Here is a 21,031-nt window from a genome sequence, read left to right on the forward strand (position 1 = left end):
AGATGTGAAAAGACAGAAGAAAAAAACAGTCTTGGTCTTTAAAGAGCATCTAAAATTGCTAAATCTCTTATGTAACGTTATTCTTAGTTCTAACATTATTTTTGCTGTAACCTTGCCCTTTTCAAGTAACTAGAGAGAGCTCTTTCCAAACCATCAAAATCAACAAAGTTTTCTTTAAAAATAGAAACTTTATTATTTGTCACTATATAAAGAAATATCCTAAAGGTCATGAATTATATATAACTAACTATACCACAATGACATTTATTATACTCAAGAAGCACAATAAAAGCCATTATTTTAATCCAATTCTCACTTTGGTATTTTGTAAGGCACACTAACTTGTGAGATTTACAGGAAAAGAGTAAATTGTCAAAACCAGGAGACAAAAAAAAAAACTTGAAGAATTTTTTAAAAAGCAAAAAGGCAAACTGTAAATGCACTTATTTCTGTAGTTGAGCCTTTTATCACAACCAGGCTGAATTTCAGCAATACCTCTTACTCTCTTCTTTTTTGGCATTCTCCCAACTACAGCTAAAAATTCTTTGAAAATGCAAATTTGAAGTAATTCCTGTAGCCTTATGGTGCTTCATTACACTGAGAATAAGATGAACAAATACCATTTGTGGTCCCAGGCCTACTGCCCTGTCCAAGCTCTCTCCACCATCTCCAATATACACCTAAGCTCTAGACATGCTGTAAGAAACTTGCTAAACTCATTTTAAAACCTGTTAGGAAATTTATTGAAAATGTTATATACTATATCACAGAACCCTCTCTGTAAGAATCCTCAGGGGGCTTCCCTGGTGGTGCAGTGGTTGAGAGTCCGCCTGCTGATGCAGGGGACACGGGTTCGTGCCCCGGTCCAGGAGGATCCCACATGCCGCGGAGCGGCTAGGCCTGTGAGCCATGGCTGCTGAGTCTGAGCGTCTGGAGCCTGTGCTCCGCAGCGGGAGAGGCCACAACAGTGAGAGGCCCGCGTACCACAAAAAAAAAAAAGAATCCTCAGGGAAAACTTTGCTCAGGTCTCAGTTTCAGAAAAACATGTGCTTCTTTTGTATACCTGGTTTGTTTTTATTCTTTGTACCGTGAATTACTTTACAATTTCCTTGTTGCTTTTGCCTGTAGTAATTTTAAAGAAATCTGCAGCTCACCTCTAGCAACTAGTACAGAAACCATGCAATGATTTCCTGTTTGCTCTGCTTATCCATGCTTTCACTGTTTCTTTACTTTCCCGCACTCTTATTACCTCTTTTCATTACTAGCATTTTTTTTTTAACTATAGGGATAAACAAACTTCAATTTATCTATCTTTTTGTCTTTGTTCATGGCTTCAACAGGGCCACGTCTCTGAGCAACAAGAACATGCTAAAAATGTTTCCTGACCTCCCACCAGGAAAGGTTACATGCTTTTCCTCTCTGGGCTCCCATACAGCTTCTTATATATTTTTATCTTAGTATTTTATAAGATGTGTTATAATCATTTGTTTCCCTGTCCCTTCCACTAAGTTCTAAGCGACTTTAAAGGGATCATGTCTCTAATTTCTGTATCAACATACCTCTCCTTTCTGTATCATTTATTATATATCTAGCACATGATGCTCAATTATTAAATGAATAAAACAAATACATTATAAATAAATAAATGAACACTTCCCTCACCTTGACATCAAGCCCCACTTTTACTTAATTCCAAGACACAAGTACTTTAGAAGAGGAGGTTACAAAGGATGTGGGCTTTGGACTGAGGCAGACAGGTTTAAATCCTGCTGCAGTTCCTCACCAGTCACTTAACCTCAGACAATTTACCATATTTTCTTGATCCTAAGAGATGCATCTGACTTCAGAAAAAAATAAATGGAAGCTTCTTGAGTTTCATCTGTTAAATGGAGAGAATACCTACAATTTTCAGGGTGTAGTTAGAGAGATATAAAAGTTCAAGTAAAATTTTTGGCAGACAATAGGTACTCAAAAAGTAGCTTTTATTAAAAAAAAAACTTGCCAAAAAAAAAAAACTTTTTATTTTGAAATAACTAAAGGTTCACAGGAAGTTGCAAACATAGTACAGAGGTTCATGTGCCTTTAACCTGGTTTCCCCAAACAGTTACATCTTAAATTACAGTAAAATATCAAACCCAGAGATTTGACATTGGTACAACGTGTGCCTATTGTTCTATACCATTTTATCACGTGTAAAATGCTGTAACTACCACCTCAATAAGACACAGAACTATTCCATCACCACAAAGATCACCCTCCCGTTACTCCTGTATAGTCACAGCCATCCCTCCCCACCCATAACTCTTAGCAACCACTGATCTCTATAATAATTTTGCCATTTTGAGAATGTTACATAAATAGAATCATGTGATAGAGATCACAGTATGCTATCTGTTGACGGTGGCTTTTTCACTCAGCACAGTGCCCCTGACATCTAAGTTGTTAAGTGGATCAACAGTTCATTCCTTCTTATTGCTGAATAATATTTCATGGTATGGATTACCACGGTTTGTTTAATAATTCACCAATTAAGGGAAGTTTTAGATGTTTCCAGTTTGGGACTATAACAAATAAAGCTGCTATGAACAACTGTATAACTGTATACAGGTTTTTGAGTGGACATAGTTTTCATTTCTCTGGAATAAATTCCCAAGAGTGCAATTGCTGGGCTGTATGGTAAATGTATGTTTAGTTTTTTAAGAACTAAACTATTTTCCAGAGTAGCTGTACCATTCCCCATTCCCACCAGGAATGTATCAGTGATCCAGTTTCTCCTCATCCTTGCCAGCATTTGGTATTATGACTATTTTTTATTTTAACCGTTCCTTAACAGTGTGCATTGTTATCTCATCATGGTCTTAATTTGTATTTCCCTGATGTTTAGAAAAGATGAACATCTTTTTATTTGTCAACAATACATCCTCCTGTGACATATGTCTTTATATTCTTTGTTCATTTTCTAACTGGATTGTTTGCTTTTTACTGTTGAGTTGTGAGAGTTCTCCACATGTTCTAGATACGATTCCTTTGACAGAAACAGGGGTTGTAGCTTGTCTTTTCATCCTATTAACAGGGTCTTTCACAAAGCAAAAGACTTAAATCTTGACGAAATTCAAATTATCAATTTTCTCTTTTATGAATCACACTTTTGCTGTCATGTCTAAGAACTCTTCAGCAAGCCCAAGGTCCTGAAGATTTGTTCCTATGTTACCTTTTCAAACTTTCATAGTTTTATGTTTTACATTTAAATCTATGATCTATTCTGAGTTAATTTTTGTATAAGGTGTGAGGTTTAGGTCTAGGCTCATTTTTGTTCCTAAAAGATATCAAATTGCTCCAGCACATTTTGTTGAAAAGACTACCTTTCTTCATCAGATTGCATTTGCACCTCTGTCAAAAATCATTTGGCTGTATTCGTGTAAGGCTATTTCTGGATTCTCTATTCTGTATCACTGATCTATGTCTGTCCCTCTAGCAATACCATACAGTCATGATTACTGTAGCTGTATATTAAGTTTTTAAATCAAGGAGAATGACTCTTTCCACTTTGGTTTTTTTCAAAATTGTTCTTTGCTGGGATTTTGATGGGAATCGTATTAAACTTGGATATAGATTTGGAGAGAATTGATATCTTACTATGTTGAGGCTACCAATCCCTGAATATTTGTTTAGATCTTCTTAGATTTCTCTTATTAGCATTTTGTAGTTTTCAGAATGTGAGTTCATACTTATTTTGTTAGATTTACATCTAAGGATTCCATTTTCTATTTGAGTGACTGTAAATGGCATGTAATTTTTAATTTAGATTTCCACAGGTTAATTGATAATATACAAAAATACAGGGCTTCCCTGGTGGCGCAGTGGTTAAGAATCCGCCTGCCAGTGCAGGGGACACGGGTTCGAGCCCTGATCCGGGAAGATCCCACATGCCGCGGAGCAACTAAGCCTGTGTGCCACAACTACTGAGCCTGTGCTCCAGAGCCCGCAAGCCACAACTCCTGAAGCCCAGGCACCTAGAGCCCGTGCTCTGCAACAAGAGAAGCCACTGCAATGAGAAGCCCGTGCACCGCAACGAAGAATAGCCCCCGCTCACCACAACTAGAGAAAGCCTGCGCACAGCAACAAAGATCCAACGCAGCCAAAAAATAAATAAATAAATACATTTAAAACAAAAATACAGTATGTTTGTGTTGTATTCTGACCTTTTGAACTCATTTATTAGTTCTAGTTTTTACACTGTAGATGGTATGAGATTTTCCAGGAAGAAGATCATGTCATCTATAAACAGGGATAGTTTTATTTCTTCATTTGGGTCTGAATGCCTTTCAACCTAGCTATATCATTATATTTGAAGTGAATTTCTTATAGACAGCATAATGCTAGGTCATGGTTTTTTAATCCACTCTGCCAATTTCTAGCTTCTAATTGGTGTATTTAGATTACATATATTTAATGTACTTACTTTTACGTTAAGATTCAAGTGTGACTTTTCTGTTGTTTTCTGTTGTGTTATTTTTTTTAATTTTTCTTTCTGTTTTGTTTTACCCACTTTCCTCTGGGTTTCTTGAACATTTTTTAGAATTCCAGTTTGAGGTATCCATAGCAATTCTGAGTATAACTCTTTTTACAGATTTTTAGTGGTTGCTCTAGGTGTTTCATTATATGTTCATAAGTTATCACAGCCTACAGTTTACCAGTTCAAGTGAAGTGCAGAGACCTTACCTCCCTTTACGTCCCTCTACCCTCCTTTATTAATAAAATGATTCTTAAATATTTCCTCTACATGCACTGAGAACTACATTCGACAAACATAATTTAGAAAAGTAGAAAAGGAAATTCGATCACGTTTACCCATATTTTTGCTCTATATGTTGTTCCTCCTTCCTTCCTATTCTTCCAAGACTACTCCTTTTACCACTTCCTTCCTTGTTAGAGAAATTCCTTTAGATATTCTTTTAGGGTAGCTTTGCTGGCAACAAATTCTCAGTTTTCTTCATCTGAGAATATCTTAATTTTCCCTTCATTTCTTACTTTTCCCTTCATACTTTTCTAAATACAGAATATGCACTGGGTTGACAGTTCTTTTCTTCCAACACTTGAAAAATGTTGTGCCACTTCCTTCTGATCTCATTTCCAGACCTGCTGCCATTTGAATTGGTGCTCCCCTATAAATAATGAATTGTTTCTTTCAGGATTTTTTTTGTCTTTAGTTTTCAGTTTGAATATGAAGTGTCTCAGTGTAGATTTCTTTGGGAGACTCCTGGTAGCTTTTCACTCACCTTCTTTCATTTGTTTATGTCTTTTGCCAAATTTGGGGACTATGTAGCCATTATTTCTTTGAATATTTTTTCAGCCCCACCTTCTCTTACCTCTCTTTCTGGGACTCCAACAATCCAAATGTAGATCTTTTGTTATATTCCCACCTGTCCCTGAGCCTCTGTTCACATTTTTTCAATCTATTTTCTATTGTTCAGATCAGGTAATTTCTTTATTTCTATCTTCATGTTCACTGATTCATTCTTTTCTCCTCCTCTTCATGTTTTTGTTTGAGAACACTGAGTTTTTAATCTCAGTTACTGTATTTTTTTAAACTTTTTTATTGTGGTAAAATAGAACATCATAAAATTTACCACTCTAACCATTTTTAAATGTAAAATTCAATGGCATTAAGTACATTCACAACATTGTGCAACCATCCCATATCCATTTCCAGAACTTTTTCATCATCACAAACTGAAACTCTGTACCCATTAAATAATTATCTATGAATTTTCCTACCTCATATAAGTGGAATCATACAATATTTGTCCTTCTGTGCCTGGCTTATTTCAATTAGCACACTGTTTTCAGGGCTCTTCCATCTTGTAGTCTCCTTTCAGAATTAAGGTTGAATAATGTTCCATTGTTTGTACGTACCCCATTTTGTTTATCCATTCATCTATCGATGGAATCTGAGTTGTTTCCACCTCTTGGCTATCATAAATAATGCTGTTATGAACATTGGTGTACAAGTATCTGTTTGAGTCCCTGCTTTTAATCTTTGGGGGATATTCCTAGGAGTGGAATAGCTGGATCACATGGTAATTCTATACTTAACTTTTTGAGGAATTGCCAAAATTTTGTACTGTGCTTAAACCATTTTACATTAGCAATGCACAAGAGCTCCAGATTCTCCACATCCTCACCAACACTTGTTATTTTCTGCTTTTTGATAATAGTGGTCCTGATTGGTGTGAAGTGATATCTCATTGTGGTTTTGATTTGCATTTCCTTAATGACTGGTGATGTTGAGCATCTTTTCATGTTTATTGGCCATCTGTATATCTTCTCTGGAGAAACATCTATTCAAGTTTTTTGCCATTTTTGAATTGCATTGTTTTGGGGTTTTTTGTTGTTGAGTTATAGGATTTCTTTATATATTCTGGATATTAATCCCTTATCAGATACATAATTTGGAAGTCTTTTCTCCCATGTATTTTTTAATAGAACTTACTTTTTTTTAGAGCAGTTTTAGGTTTACAGAAAAATTGAGCAGTAAGTACAGAGAGTTCCCACATACCCCTTCTCCCCCCTCCAACTCACCCTAGTTTCCCCTTATTTACATCTTGTTTTAGTGTGGTACATTGGTCACAATTGATGAGCCAACATTATACATTATTATTAACTAAAATCCAGAGTTTAATTAGGGTTCACTCTTAGGGTTGTTGATTCTGTGGCTTTTTACAAATGTACAGTGACATGTATCCATCATTACTGTATACAGGATAGTTTCACTGCCCTAAAAATCCCCTGTGCTCCCTTCACCCCTTCCTCCCTCCAAATCCCTGGCAACCAGTGATCTTCTAATGTCTCTATGTTTTGTCTTTCCCAGAAGGTCGTATAGTTGGAATCACAGAGCATGTAACCTTTTCAGATTGGCTTTTTTCACCTCACAATATCCTTTCAAGGTTCCTTCATGTCTTTTTATGGCTTGATAGTTCATGTCTTTTAATCAGTGAATGATATTCTATTATATACCACAGTTTGTTTATTCTATTCACCTACTGAAGAACAGCTTGTTTGCTACCAAAATTCCACTTGCCTCTACTTTATATCTTTTATTTCGAACAGCCTGTTTGCTACCAAAATTCCACTTGGCTGTACTTTATCTGTTTGTTTCAAGCATGCTCAAAATTACTTGTTGAAGCATTTATATGATGGCTAATTTAAAATCCTTGTCAGATAATTGTCATATTTGATTCATCTCTGTGTTGGCATCTCTTGATTGTCTTTTCTCATAGAGGTTGAAATCTTCCTGATTTTGGGGATGAGGAGTGTTTTTTCCTTTTTTTTAATTGAGACCTCATAGTCTAAGACACTGACTCTTATCTTTCAGTAGGCTTCCTGTGACACCGCTCCAGCAAGAAAAGGGGGACACTGCCTTGTTACTGTTGGATGGGAGTAAAAGCCCAATTTCTCCACTAGGCCTCCTTTGACACCTGGGAAGGGTGGGGCTCCTCGTTACGGCTAGGCAGGGATGGGACTTCGGGCTACCCACCAGGCCTCTGCTGATATCACCAGAGCTGGAAGAATGGAGGCTCCTTATTACCGCTCCCATGTATCCTCCACTGCCACTGTGGGTGGGTGGACTTGTTACTGTTGGAGGGTGGTAAAGGTTCTGACTCCGCATTAGGTCTCTTCTGATATCATCCCAGCAAAGAGGAAATGGGGCACCTCTTACTACCAGGTGGCAGTGGACTTCTTGGCTCCCCATGTGGTCTCTGCTGACAATATGGGGTTGGGGACTTCCTTACTTCCTGAATGACACAAAAGTCTTGGTTCCCCACTCAGCCTTCTTTGATACCACCCTGGTGGGATGGGGGCCTTGTGGGGCAGGGTAGGGGGATGAGGGAAGGATGGGGTTCTTTGTTATAGCATGAGAAGGGTGGGTGTCTGGGCTCTTAGGCTTTGCTGGCAGGAATGGAGCTAGTTTTTTTCCCTGGTGTCTGCTTAAAATGGGCAGTTCTTCTCTAAGAGTAATCTGCCTTGCTAGATTGCCCAATTCCTAGTCCTTCAGCTAGAAAGGGATGGCTTTTCTGAGACCTTTATAAATCTGCACCCATGATTTCTGGTTGCCAGTTTTTCCAGTACTCTGCCTGGAATATATGGAACAAAAAGAAAAACCAGGAACTCCCTAACATGTCCTAACATTCATTGTGTGCTGAGGTCTCTAGCCAGTCTTCCTTCTTCCCACCTTTCAGAGTGTTCTTATGCTTGTTTTATACATAATATTCAGGGTTTTTAGCTGTACTTAGTGGGAAGAGTAAGGAAAAGTAAGTCTACTCCATTTTCCTAGAAGAGGAAGTTTCTTTTAATAGCCTTTATTAATAGCTATACCACAGGTCAGACACCAGGAGAACAGAAACAATAATGAACTTGGGAGTTCAGAGAACTGGATTCAAATTCTAGCTAACGTGGGAGTTCAGAGAAATCCTAGCTCTGTCACTCATTAGTCAAATATCATAATTCTTTAGCCTCTTGGAACTTGGGCTTCCACATTGGTAAAATGGAAATAACATCACAATTTCACAAAGTTGGGATGATTAGGTAAGATTATGTACTTGAAAGCATCTGATACAACACCTGGGATATAGTTTTCACTCACTAACTCTGAATCTATGTGTTTCAAAATGGTTAAGATAAAAATGGAATGATTTTAGACCCATACAATTTAAATGAGCACTGAATTGGTATTTATTCTCTATCTTATTTTAATATAGGCCCCCATCCCAAATTAATTTAGGGAAATATGCAGAGAAATTAAATGTAACCTGTAACTTCAGTGAAGAAATGAATTTGTCTTGATTTCTCACTTCTTGTTCTAGCTGGAGAATATTCTGGTGTTTTTCAGCTTCAGAAACTGGAGCCCCTAGATCAAAAGCATGTTCTTTGGTGGTAACCTAGTGGAAGGAATGGGAATAATATAGAGACAGTCAGGTTTAAAGCAGCTTTGTGATTTCCCACAACAACCATAATTTTGAAAATTAACAACATTCAATTAAAAAATTGTTTTTAACCTGTTCCACCAGCTAAAAGGACTTCATCAACATTTACTTTCTTAAAACTTTATATTATAAAACTTCTTCTGTGTGTTTTCCAAATATGAAACTATAGTATTGAACATGCTTTTCAAAAAAGACATACTCCACTCTATCTAAGGGAGTATGGGTCAGCAGCAAATTAAGTAGTCTACTTCCAGGGCTATGATGTTCACTAGCTACCTGTTTATTGTTATTTTTGTATATTAACAAAAAGGTTTGCTACCCATATCACAAAGGGCTAATTTCCCTAATATATAAATAATTCCTATAATTAAAAAAAGGAAAAGAAATACCCTAATATAAAAATTGGCCAAGAATATGGATATTTCACAGAAATGGCTTTTAAATAGATTTAAAGATATTCAATCTCACCATTTGGAGGAATACAAATTAAAACAACACTGGGATACCATTTTTTAACCATCACATTGGCAAAATCATAAAGTTGGATATATAAATTAGCATTCTGTGGCAGTGTAAATTGACACAGTATTTATGGAGAACCACTGGGTAAATCTAGCAACATTACAAATGCACATAGCTTCTTTACAAATAATTCCATTTCTCAGAATTTTTCTACATACATATTTGCACATGTGCAAAATAGCAGTGTTAAAAGATTTCTCACTTTAGCATACTACACATACTACTCTTCACTGTGCTTTTTTTACTTGACTATGTATCTTAGAAACTGTATAATTTAAGGAAATAATTTTTCTTTCTCTGAATCAAGGCTACCATTACGTTAAGAGAGAATTTGCTACAAGCAAAGCAACACAGATGCTATGCTCCAAAATCTAGTGCTTGGGAAATTCAGGCTCAGGATCACTGACCTTGTGTTAACGCCCTGTACAACCCAGTCCTTAACAGTCCGACAGGTTTATTTCCCTTTTTCCCTTTCCCTAAACAAGACACAAATCTGCTTTTTCTGTTCTCCAGTCCAGCAGTTCCTGCCTCTCCTGGAACTTCAGCATTAGATCTCACACAGCATTTCTAACTATGAATCGTTTTAGGCCTTTATGGGTTAGGCTGAAATCCTAACTACCATTTCTTACATAGTTTCTGTTGAAAAATGTGTTCCTAGTTATAAACATGTGACTAAGTATAACTGAATCAAATGACTCCTCACTATAGCAGTACTTTTCAAATTTTAGTAAACATACGAATCATTTGGGAATCTTGTTAAAATGAGATTATTACTCACAGTAGGTCTGAAATACTGCATTTCTAAAAAGCTGCTCAGCGATCCCTATTTGGCTAGCACACAGACTACACCTTGAATAGCAAGGACCTAAAATCTAAACCTGCCTAGCATACAGTTCTTCATAATCTGGTCCCTTCCTACTTCTTCAAATTTACCTCCTACTTGACACCTCCAAGAACCCCTCTATTAAAGACAAACTATTCTACACCTTCTTTATACATACATTCAGAAACATATTATCTTTTGTTCATGAGCTTTGCCCTCACTCTTTTCTCCACTGAAGTAAAGACACTTCTAAGGCTCAGCTTGAATTCCATATTCTCTAGGAGGTTTTCTCTGTCTTCTCCATCGAACGGTGATCACCTCTTCATTGAGACATCCAAATATCTTGGTAACAGAACAATTTATGTAGCTATTTACTTTTTCTGGCTATGTCTTCCTCACACAGTTATTAGAATCTTAACAAATAATATCCTAGAGCTCTCTGTATTCCATGAATCTGCACAGTTCTTTGGCTAACAGGAAGGTGTCAATACAAATTTGTAGAGGTTGATAATGAAGCAGTGTACTAAAGCAGATAAAATGGAACCTTCCCTCTTCTTTTTGGTAAAATGAACAGTCACGTTTACTATCAGTCTAGTCTAGAAATCAGAAGTATAAAGAGACCAAGAGTCTACCTGACAATTGTGAGCCATCATATTAGAGCTGCGACTTTCCCTACACTAACTTTGGAGGCAATAAAAAGGGAGAGAAATCAGTGTATCTGAAATGCCCATGCCTGGCATGCCAGTTTCTCCACCTCAGGCTACCTGAATATCTTCCACCTTCCAGTGATCTCTAGATGGAGCTTTGAATGGAACTTGTGTTCCTGTACAGATCTCAGAGAACGCAAGTGAAGTACTTTGTAAGCAGCAAATTGTCATCATAAACACCCAAGCTAGAATCACAGTCATTCTCAATGGGGAACCAACACAGCACAGTGGTTAAGAGCATGTTCTTTAGCCTCAGACTGCTTCCGTTCATAATGCCTGTTCTGCCCCTTCTTAGCTGCGTGACCACAGGCAAGTTACTTCTCTGGCCATGGCTTCCTCATCTCTAAAATAGAGATGAAAACAGTACTTGCCTCATAGAGTTGTTGTGAGGATTAAATGAGTTATTATATGTAAAGCACTTAGAACAGTGCCTGGCAATAAATAATAACTGCTATATATATATTATTATTATTTACAATTACTATTATTACTAATTCCTCTCACTGACTCAACTTATTTAATTGGCCGTCATGTCCTACTGATCTTTTCACTAAAATCTCTCTCAAACACATTTCTTCCATCACTACTATCACTGTTTCAGTTCATACTATCAGATTGTAACATTTATTCACTTACCAAACAAATTTATAAACAGTTAGGATAAGAATGAACCAATATTAGATTGGGAAGCTAGAAAGATAGAAAACAAATAAAAACTTACAATTTCAAGGGGCTTCCCTGGTGGCACAGTGGTTAAGAATCCACCTGCCAATGCAGGAGACACAGGTTCGAGCCCTGGTCCAGGAAGATCCCACATGCTGCGGAGCAACTAAGCCCGTGCGCCACAACTACTGAGTCTGCATTCTAGAGCCCATGAGCCACAACTACTGAGCCCGTGTGCCACAACTACTGAAGCCTGCACACGTAGAGCCCATGCTCCCAACAAGAGAAGCCACCACAACAAGAAGCCTGCGCACCGCAATGAAGAGTAGCCCCCACTCACCGCAACCAGAGAAAAGCCCGCGTGCAGCAACAAAGACCCAATGCAGCCAATATAAAATAAATTAAATTAAATTAAATTAAAACAAAAAACTTACAATTTCAAGCCTCAATGAATCTAGAGAAGTCCAAAACAAATCAGAAATTACAGTACAGTATGATTCGTGCCACATACATGTATGCTAAGGGAATACAGGACTACAAAAAAGTATTTCTGACTTCTACTTCCCCCCAAAGACTTAGCATATATTTTCCATGTTCCCTCCAAACTATGAACATATCCATACTGGAGCACTTAACACATTATATTGTTTATTGGATGTCCAAAGCCATCACAACTTAACATGTTAAAACAGACCTCTTGGGCTTCCCTGGTGGCACAGTGGTTGAGAGTCCACCTGCCAATGCAGGGGACACGGGTTCGTGCCCCGGTCCAGGAGGATCCCACATGCTGCGGAGCGGCTGGGCCCGTGAGCCATGGCCGCTGAGCCTCCGCGTCCGGAGCCTGTGCTCCGCAATGGGAGAGGCCACAACAGTGAGAGGCCCGCGTACCACAAAACAAAAAACAAACCAGACCTCAATTCCCCCACCTGCACTTCTACTCTCAACCCTGCCTCCACCATGTTCCTTCCCAGTCTTTCCCATGTCACATGGCACTGTCATTTGTGCAGTGATCAAAGTCAAAAGCCAAGGCGTTGTCTTTGTTTCCTCTTTTCCTGAACCTCATCAAATCCATCAACAAGCCCTTTGGATCTACCTCCAAAATATATCCCCAATCCATCATCCACTTCTGTACACTTTTATTATCACCTACTTGGTTCAAGTCACCATCATCTCCCACATGGATTACTGCAATTGTCTCCTAACTGGTCTTTTTCCTTCTACTGCTGCTCCCTGCAACCTGTTTTCCAAACTGAAATCAAAACAATCATTTTAAAATAATGAGATCCTGCTCAAAACACTCCAATGGCTTCCCACTGAAATCAGAATAAAAGTCAAACTTTTTTTTTTACTTTAATCTCTAGCCTACAAAGGTAGCTCATATATTTTTTTTCTTTTTTCCTTTAACATCTTTATTGGAGTATAATTGCTTTACAGCGTTGTGTTAGTTTCTGCTGTATAACAAAGTGAATCAGCTATATGCATACGTATATCCTCATATCCCCTCCCTTTTGCTTCTCCCTCCCACCCTCCTTATCCCACCTCTCTAGGTGATCACAAAACACCAAGCTGATCTCCCTGTGCTATGCAGCTGCTTCCCAGTAGCTATCTATTTTTCATTTGGTAGTGTATATATGTCCATGCCACTCACTTCATCTCAGCTTACCCTTCCCCGTCCCCGCATCCTCAAGTCCATTCTTTATGTCTGCGTAGTTATTCCTGTCCTGCCCCTAGGTTCATCAAAACCATTTTTTTTTTAGGTTCCATATATATGTGTAAGCATACGGTATTTGTTTTTCTCTTTCTGACTTACTTCACTCTGTATGACAGTCTCTAGGTCCATCCACTTTACTACAAATAACTCAATTTTGTTTCTTTTTATGGCTGAGTAATATTCCACTGTATATATGTGCCACATCTTCTTTATCCATTCATCTGTCGATGGACACTTGGGTTGCTTCCATGTCCTGGCTATTGTAAGTAGTACTGTAATGAATGTTGTGGTACATGACTCTTTTGAATTATGGTTTTCTCAGGGTATATACCCAGTAGTGGGATTGCTGGGTCATATGGTAGTTCTATTTTTAGTTTTTCAAGGAACCTCCATACTGTTCTCCATAGTGGCTGTATCAATTTACATTCCCACCAACACTGCAAGACGGTGGTTCCCTTTTCTCCACACCCTCTCCAGCATTTATTTTTTGTAGGTTTCTTGATGATGGCCATTCTGACCAGTGTGAGGTGATACATCACTGTAGTTCTGATTTGCATTTCTCTAATGATTAGTGATGTTGAGCATCTTTTCATGTGTTTGTTGGCAATCTGTATTTCTTCTTTGGAAAAATGTCTATTTAGGTCTTCTGCCCATTTTTGGATTGGGTTGTTTGTTTTTTTGATATTGCGCTGCTTGTATATTTTGGAGATTAATCCTTTGTCAGCTGCTTCATTTGCAAATATTTTCTCCCATTCTGAGGGTTGTCTTTTCATCTTGTTTTTGTTTTCCTTTGCTGTGCAAAAGCTTTTAGGCTTCATTAGGTCCCATTTGTTTATTTTTGTTTTTATTTCCATTTCTCTAGGAGGTGGGTCAAAAAGCATCTTGGAGGCAGCTACCAAAGATGGCGGAGGGGCAGGTCCTGGTTCTCGATGGCCAAGGCCATCTCCTGGGCTGCCTGGTGGCCATGATGGCCGAGCAGGTGCTTCTGGGTCAAAAGGTGGTGGTTATGTGCTGTGAGGGCATCAACATTTCTGGCAATTTCTATAGAAACAAGTTGAAGTACCTGGCATTCCTCTGCAAGCGGATGAACACCAACCCCTCCCACAGCCCCCTACCACTTCTGAGCCCCCAGCTGCATCTTCTGGCAGACAGTGCAAGGCATGCTGTCCAATAAGACCAATCAAGGCCAGGCCGCTCTAAACTGCCTCAAGGCGTTTGATGGGATCCTGCCACCCTATGACAAGAAAAAGAGGATGGTGGTTCCTACCGCCCTCCAGGTTGTGCATCTGAAACCTATGTGGAAGTTTGCCTACCTAGGGTCCCTGGCTCATCAGGTTGGCTGGAAGTACCAGGCAGTAACAGCCACCCTTGAGGAGAAGAGAAAGGAGAAGGCCAAGATCCACTACTGGAAAAAGAAGCAGCTCACGAGGCTATGGAAGCAGGCCGAAAAGAACACAGAGAAGAAAATTGACAAATTCACAGAGGTCCTCAAAACCCATGGATTCTTAGTCTGAGCCCAATAAAATTGACTGTTTATTCTTAATTAAAAAAAAAAAAAAGAAGAAAAAGAATCTTGCTGTGATTTATGTCAGAGTGTTCTGCCTATGTTTTCCTTTAAGAGTTTTATAGTGTCTGGCCTTACATTTAGGTCTTTAATCCATTTTGAGTTTATCTTTGTGTATGGTGTTAGGAAGTGTTCTAATTTCATTCTTTTACATGTAGCTGTCCAGTTTTCCCAGCACCACTTATTGAAGAGGCAGTCTTTCCTCCACTGTATACTCTTGCCTCCTTTATCAAAGATGAGGTGACCATATGTGCATTGGTTTATCTCTGGGCTTTCTATCCTGTTCGATTGATCTCTTTTTCTGTTTTTGTGCCAGAACCATACTGTCTTGATTACTGTAGCTTTGTAGTATAGTCTGAAGTCTGGGAGCCTGACTCCTCCAGCTCTGTTTTTCTTTCTCAAGATTGCTCTGGCTATTTGGGGTCTTTTGTGTTTCCATACAAATTGTGAAATTTTTTGTTCTAATTCTGTGAAAAATGACTTTGGTAGTTTGATAGGGATTGCACTGAATCTGCAGATTGCTTTGGGTAGTATAGTCTTTTTCACAATGTTGATTCTTCCAATCCAAGAACACAGTATAACTCTCCATCTGTTGGTATCATCTTTAATTTCTCTCATCAGTGTCTTATAGTTTTCTGCATACAGGTCTTTTGTCTCACAAGGTAGGTTTATTCCTAGGTATTTTATCTTTTTGTTGCAATGGTAAATGGGAGTGTTTCCTTAATTTCTTTTTCAGATTTTTCATCATTAGTTTATAGGAATGCAAGAGATTTCTGTGCATTAATTTTGTATCCTGCTACTCTACCAAACTCATTGATTAGCTCTAGTAGTTTTCTGGTAGCACCTTTTTGATTCTCTATTTATAGTATCATGTCTTCTGCAAACAGTGACAGTTTTACTTCTTCTTTTCCAATTTGGATTCCGTTTACTTCTTTTTCTTCTTTGATTGCTGTGGCTAAAACTTCCAAAACTATGTTGAATAACAGTGGTGAGAGTGGGCAACCTTGTCTTGTTCCTGATCTTAAAGGAAATGCTTTCAGTTTTTCACCATTGAGAATGATGTTGACTGTGGGTTTGTCATATATGGCCTTATTACATGTTTAGATAGGTTCCCTCTATGCCTACTTTCTGCAGAGTTTTTATCATAAATGGATGTTGAATTTTGTCAAAAGCTTTTTCTGCATCTATTGAGATTATCGTATGGTTTTTATCCTTCAGTTTGTTAATACGGTGTATCACGTTGAATGATTTGCATATATTGAAGAACCCTTGCATTCCTGGGATAAACCCCACTTGATCATGGTGTATGAACCTTTTAATGTGCTGTTGGATTCTGTTTGCTAGCATTTTGTTGTGAACTTTTGCATCTATGTTCATCAGTGATATTGGCCTGTAGTTTTCTTTTTTTATGACATCTTTGTCTGGTTTTGATATCAGGGTGATGGTGGTCTTGTAGAATGAGTTTGGGAGTGTTCCTCCCTCTGCTATATTTTGGAACAGTTTGAGAAGGATTGGTGTTAGCTCTTCTCTAAATGTTTGATAGAATTCACCTGTAAAGCCATCTGGTCCTGGACTTCTGTTTGTTGGAAGATTTTTAATCACAGTTTCAATTTCATTACTTGTGATTGGTCTGTTCATATTTTCTATTTCTTCCTGGTTCAGTCTTAAAAGGCTATACCTTGCTAAGAATTTGTCCATTTCTTCCAGGTTGTCCATTTTACTGGCATAGAGTTGCTTGTAGTAGTCTCTTAGGATGCTTTGTATTTCTTCAGTGTCTGATTTAACTTCTCCTTTGTCATTTCTAATTTTATTGATTTGAGTCCTCTCCCTCTTTTTCTTGATGAGTCTGGCTAATGTTTTATCAATTTTGTTTATCTTCTCAAAGAACCAGCTTTTAGTTTTACTGATCTTTGCTATTGTTTCCCTCATTTCTTATTCATTTATTTCTGATCTGATCTTTATGATTTCTTTCCTTCTGCTAACTTTGGGGGTTTTTTTGTTCTTCTTTCTCTAATTGCTCTAGGTGTAAGGTTAGGTTGTTTATTTGAGATGTTTCTTGTCTCTTGAGGTAGGATTGTATTGCTATAAACTTCCCTCTTAGAACTGCTTTTGCTGCCTCCCATAGGTTTTGGGTTGTTGTGTTTTCATTGTCATTTGTTTCTAGGTATTTTTTTGGTTTCCTCTTTGGTTTCTGCAGTGATCTCTTGGTTATTTGGTAGTGCATTGTTTAGCCTCCATGTGTTTGTATTTCTTACAGTCTTTTTTCCTGTAATTGATATGTAGTCTGATAGCGTTGTGGTCGGAAGAGATACTTGATACGATTTCAATTTTCTTAAAAAAAGTCAAACTTTTTAAGGTCCTACATGATTTGGCCCCTGCCTTCACTTCCCTAAATAGACCTACTACTCTCTTCTTTGTTCACCCCCCAGGTTTATTGGTTTTCTTTCTGTTCCTCTACTATGCCAATCTCATTCCACTCTGAGGCCTCCTCCCTTGCTTTCCCTCCGTCAGGAACATTCTCACCCCCAAGCCCTTGACATGAATGGCTCCTTCTTACCCTTGGCAATTTGGCTGAAATATCAGAGCATCCTCCCCAACGTCTTACCTAAAGTAGCCTCTCTCCTACTCACTCGCCCATTAGGTTATCACACTTAACACTATTTGAAATTATATCACTTATTTCTTCATTTGTTTATTGTTCGTCACCCCCCACCAAATGTAAGCTCCAAGTGATCTAGGCTCTTGTCCAGTCACTGTTATATCCCTAATGCCTAGAAGAGTGCCCAGCACAAAGTTGGTACTCAATAAAACATTTCCCAAATAATGAATTTTGATGATTCAAACAAGGTAGTTTCAATGGTAGGAGGACGAACAAATGAATGAGTAGTGAAGAAAAAGAAATAGAAAGTGTAGATTTCTTTTACAAAGCATGATTGTGAGAAGAAAGAACAAAATTTGGGAAAAGACCAGGGCTGTTGAAGGGCCAACAGAAGAGGAGAAAAACTTGCTTCTTAATTTCCTCTATATCAAGGACCCCTTTCAGAATTAAGCAAAAGCCCTAGGTCGTTACCCCAGGAAAATGCAAACACATACAAAACTTTAAAAACAATTCCAGGGGGTTCAAGAACTCCCCAAATTTCTTGTACTCCAGGTTAAAAAATCTTACCAGTATAAACACAATGACGATTCCTAAGACATGGGTTAATGTTAACTAAAGGAGAAAGGCCAATAAGCTAGTAAGAGAAAACCCAGGTAAAGGGTGCGCACTGTCCCTTGAGACAAGACAGAAAAAAGCAAGGTCAGGTAACGATTTAGATAAGAAGGGGTAGAAATCTGAAGAAGTTCCTGCCTGGCAGAATTTTAATTTTTCAGTGAAACAGGAGTTGAGATCACATGCTAAAAAGTATCATCAGTGCTGAGCAAAATATAATATGTGCTCAACAAACGTCTACTGAATATTTTGATAGAATAATTGAAAATACTGGAGTATCTTATATAGGATTTTGAAATCTGGTTCCACAAAAGGTCAACTTGTTTTCTTTTTAGAAAACTGTCTCCAAAAGTTTAGACTGAAAGACACTTTGAAGTAGGAGGCAATAGCTTCACTAAGAGAAGGATGTAGAAAACCACATAAAATTTTATGAATAATTTTGAGGTGGGTTCTGTATTTATAAAAAATAAGTGAATATATGTTTTGGAAATTCACTTCAAACAAAACAGTAAGGTCACTTGTTTAACCTTTCTTAAAAAGAAATAATCTCTCCAGTCACTCCATCCAAACCAAAGCTCCTCAGTTCTCTTCAATCCAGACTGTACCGTGAAGAAATAACTTGCCCTTTTTAAGGAGCATAAAACAATGGCCTTAGGAGAAGAATCATTTATCAGTTCCTCTTGGAAACATAAGAAGGGGGTCAAAGAGTTGTTGTCAAGAGGCTTTTCAGAACCAAAGGAATTTAATACAGACTGACATAAATAGCATAACTAAGACAAACAGAACTACCTTACCAACCAGCACACTTCAAGAGATTATCATGGGGTATGTGTACAAGAAAATTCACAGCAGTGTTCCTCATATTCACCAAAAAACATAGAAACCCTAGTGTCCACCAACAGTAGGTAAATTGTGGTATACTCTTACAATGGAACACCAAACAACAAACTAACTACAAGCAATAAAAAGGATCAATCGTAAAAACAATGTTGAGTAACATTGTTACAACAGCAAACTTTGCAAAATACAAAGGAAAACTTAGTACAATCCCATCTACCTAAAGTTCAAAAACAAGCCAAACTAGGAAGTGCATGGTCACATACAAAGATGGTGAAACTACAAGGAAAAGCAAGGAAGTGGCTATCATAGAAGTCATGAAAGGGAACAAGGAGGAGCATGTGATGGGAAAAGGGAATGAATAACAACACCTGCTCTAACTGCCTCTGTATGTGGAGTACTTTTAAAAGCAAGTGATCGTAGGGCTTCCCTGGTGACGCAGTGGTTGAGAGTCCGCCTGCCGATGCAGGGGACACGGGTTTGTGCCCCGGTCCGGGAAGATCCCACATGCCGCAGAGCGGCTGGGCCCGTGAGCCATGACCGCTGGCGGCTGGGCCCGTGAGCCATGACCGCTGGGCCTGCGCCTCCAGTGCCTGTGCTCCGCAACGGGAGAGGCCACAGCAGTGAGAGGCCCGCGTACGGCAAAAAAAAAAAAAAAAAAAAAAAAAGCGAATAATCCTAAAACAAATGGAAAAAGAAGCACCTGAAGAAGAAGACAGACAGGTCAGAGAATGTCTACATCTGTTGGCCCATAAGCAGTGATTTTTTTCAGAAGGTAAACAAGATTTATTTTGGAAGCTGCCATTAAATAATGCTAAACTGTATACTGTTTAAAATAAATATATAATTAATGTATCTTCCTAGTTACTACCCACTAATTAAGACTAAATGGCTTAGCTCATTCATCAATAAACATACAAACAAAAATCAGTTGTATCCTGGAGGCAGATCTGAGCAATGTAACCCTTTCCTTTCATAGTTATAACTAAACTATTTTCTTCTAGTTGCAACCCGATTATTCTTCTATTTATTTCCTTACAGGTTAGGAAAAAACAAAAAAAAAGTGTGCTTGAAATTTTGAAAACCACTAGAGGAAATTTAAAACAACGAATATCGTGAGATATAATGGCCTTAAATGGAAAAAGGAAAACAAACACAGAGACCCTGTCTCATCTATGTAACGTTTCCTGAAATCGCTATCCTTGACTTTATTTAAAGAAAAAAAAAAGTGTATTCCTATGCGTGTTTAGGTATCAGCTCCCTGATCGCCGCAGTTATTCAATTTAAACCTCAAGTACTTTTTCCAAGGAAAGCCAGCGTACCCTGCCTTTCTGGTGTATAATTTCTACTGTAATTATATGAGATTTTCATGCAATTGACTACGTAGTCTCGGCCCTTCACCTCGCCAAGTCTATAAAGTGGCTTAAAAGTGAGAGGCTGGGAGTCAGGAAGAGCCAGGTTGAACTCCCAAATCTCTCGCTTCCAAATTCCTCAGCTCCACTCCAGAGCGTTTCTAAACAGAACAATCCCCGCAACGACCGAGCGGAGAGCCGCGGTAGGCAGCGAGGCGGTCACCATAGGAACTGGGCTCAACCCTAAGCTCCCGAGAAACGACAACACGGGCAAAGTTTGCTCCTGGCGGGCTTCCCTGGACCGCAACTCCGCCGGCTACCGCCCCTAACAGCGGCTCCAGCAGCCAATACCCACCTCAGGGGTCGCCCTCAGCCCCGGACACCCACCACACCCGCCCCCTGCACCTGCCCTCTCAGAGGCCTTCTGGCCCAGGAGATGCTTTTTACCCCAACACGGCGCATCCCCGCGCTTCTACCTGGGGCTGCGGGTCCCTCCCCGGGCTTCTCGGCCTGCCATCCTCCCCGGAGCTCATCCTGGCGACTGCCAGGACTCCGCCTCCGTCAGGGATCCAGGTCCCTCGAGGTCTCCATCCTCCGCCCCTTTCTTCTCCCTTCCCATCCCAAATCGACCTGGCCCCGCCCCGGGAGTCGCAGGGA

At 38.9% G+C, this 21,031-nt stretch overlaps 1 protein-coding gene across 1 annotated transcript; it reads left to right on the forward strand.

Annotated features, from left to right (window-relative positions):
* Positions 1-14,246: 14,246 nt before the first annotated feature.
* LOC309834218 (large ribosomal subunit protein uL13-like) lies at positions 14,247-14,924 on the forward strand (the record flags this gene model as incomplete). The annotated part of the gene is given in 3 exon segments (XM_082672853.1): positions 14,247-14,515; positions 14,517-14,531; positions 14,535-14,924. Coding segments are annotated over 3 exon segments (609 nt in total). The 5' UTR covers positions 14,247-14,311.
* Positions 14,925-21,031: the final 6,107 nt, after the last annotated feature.

This window comes from Grampus griseus (assembly GCF_964374135.1).
Source record: "Grampus griseus genome assembly, chromosome: 15".
In the NCBI taxonomy this organism is placed as follows: Eukaryota; Metazoa; Chordata; class Mammalia; order Artiodactyla; family Delphinidae; genus Grampus; species Grampus griseus.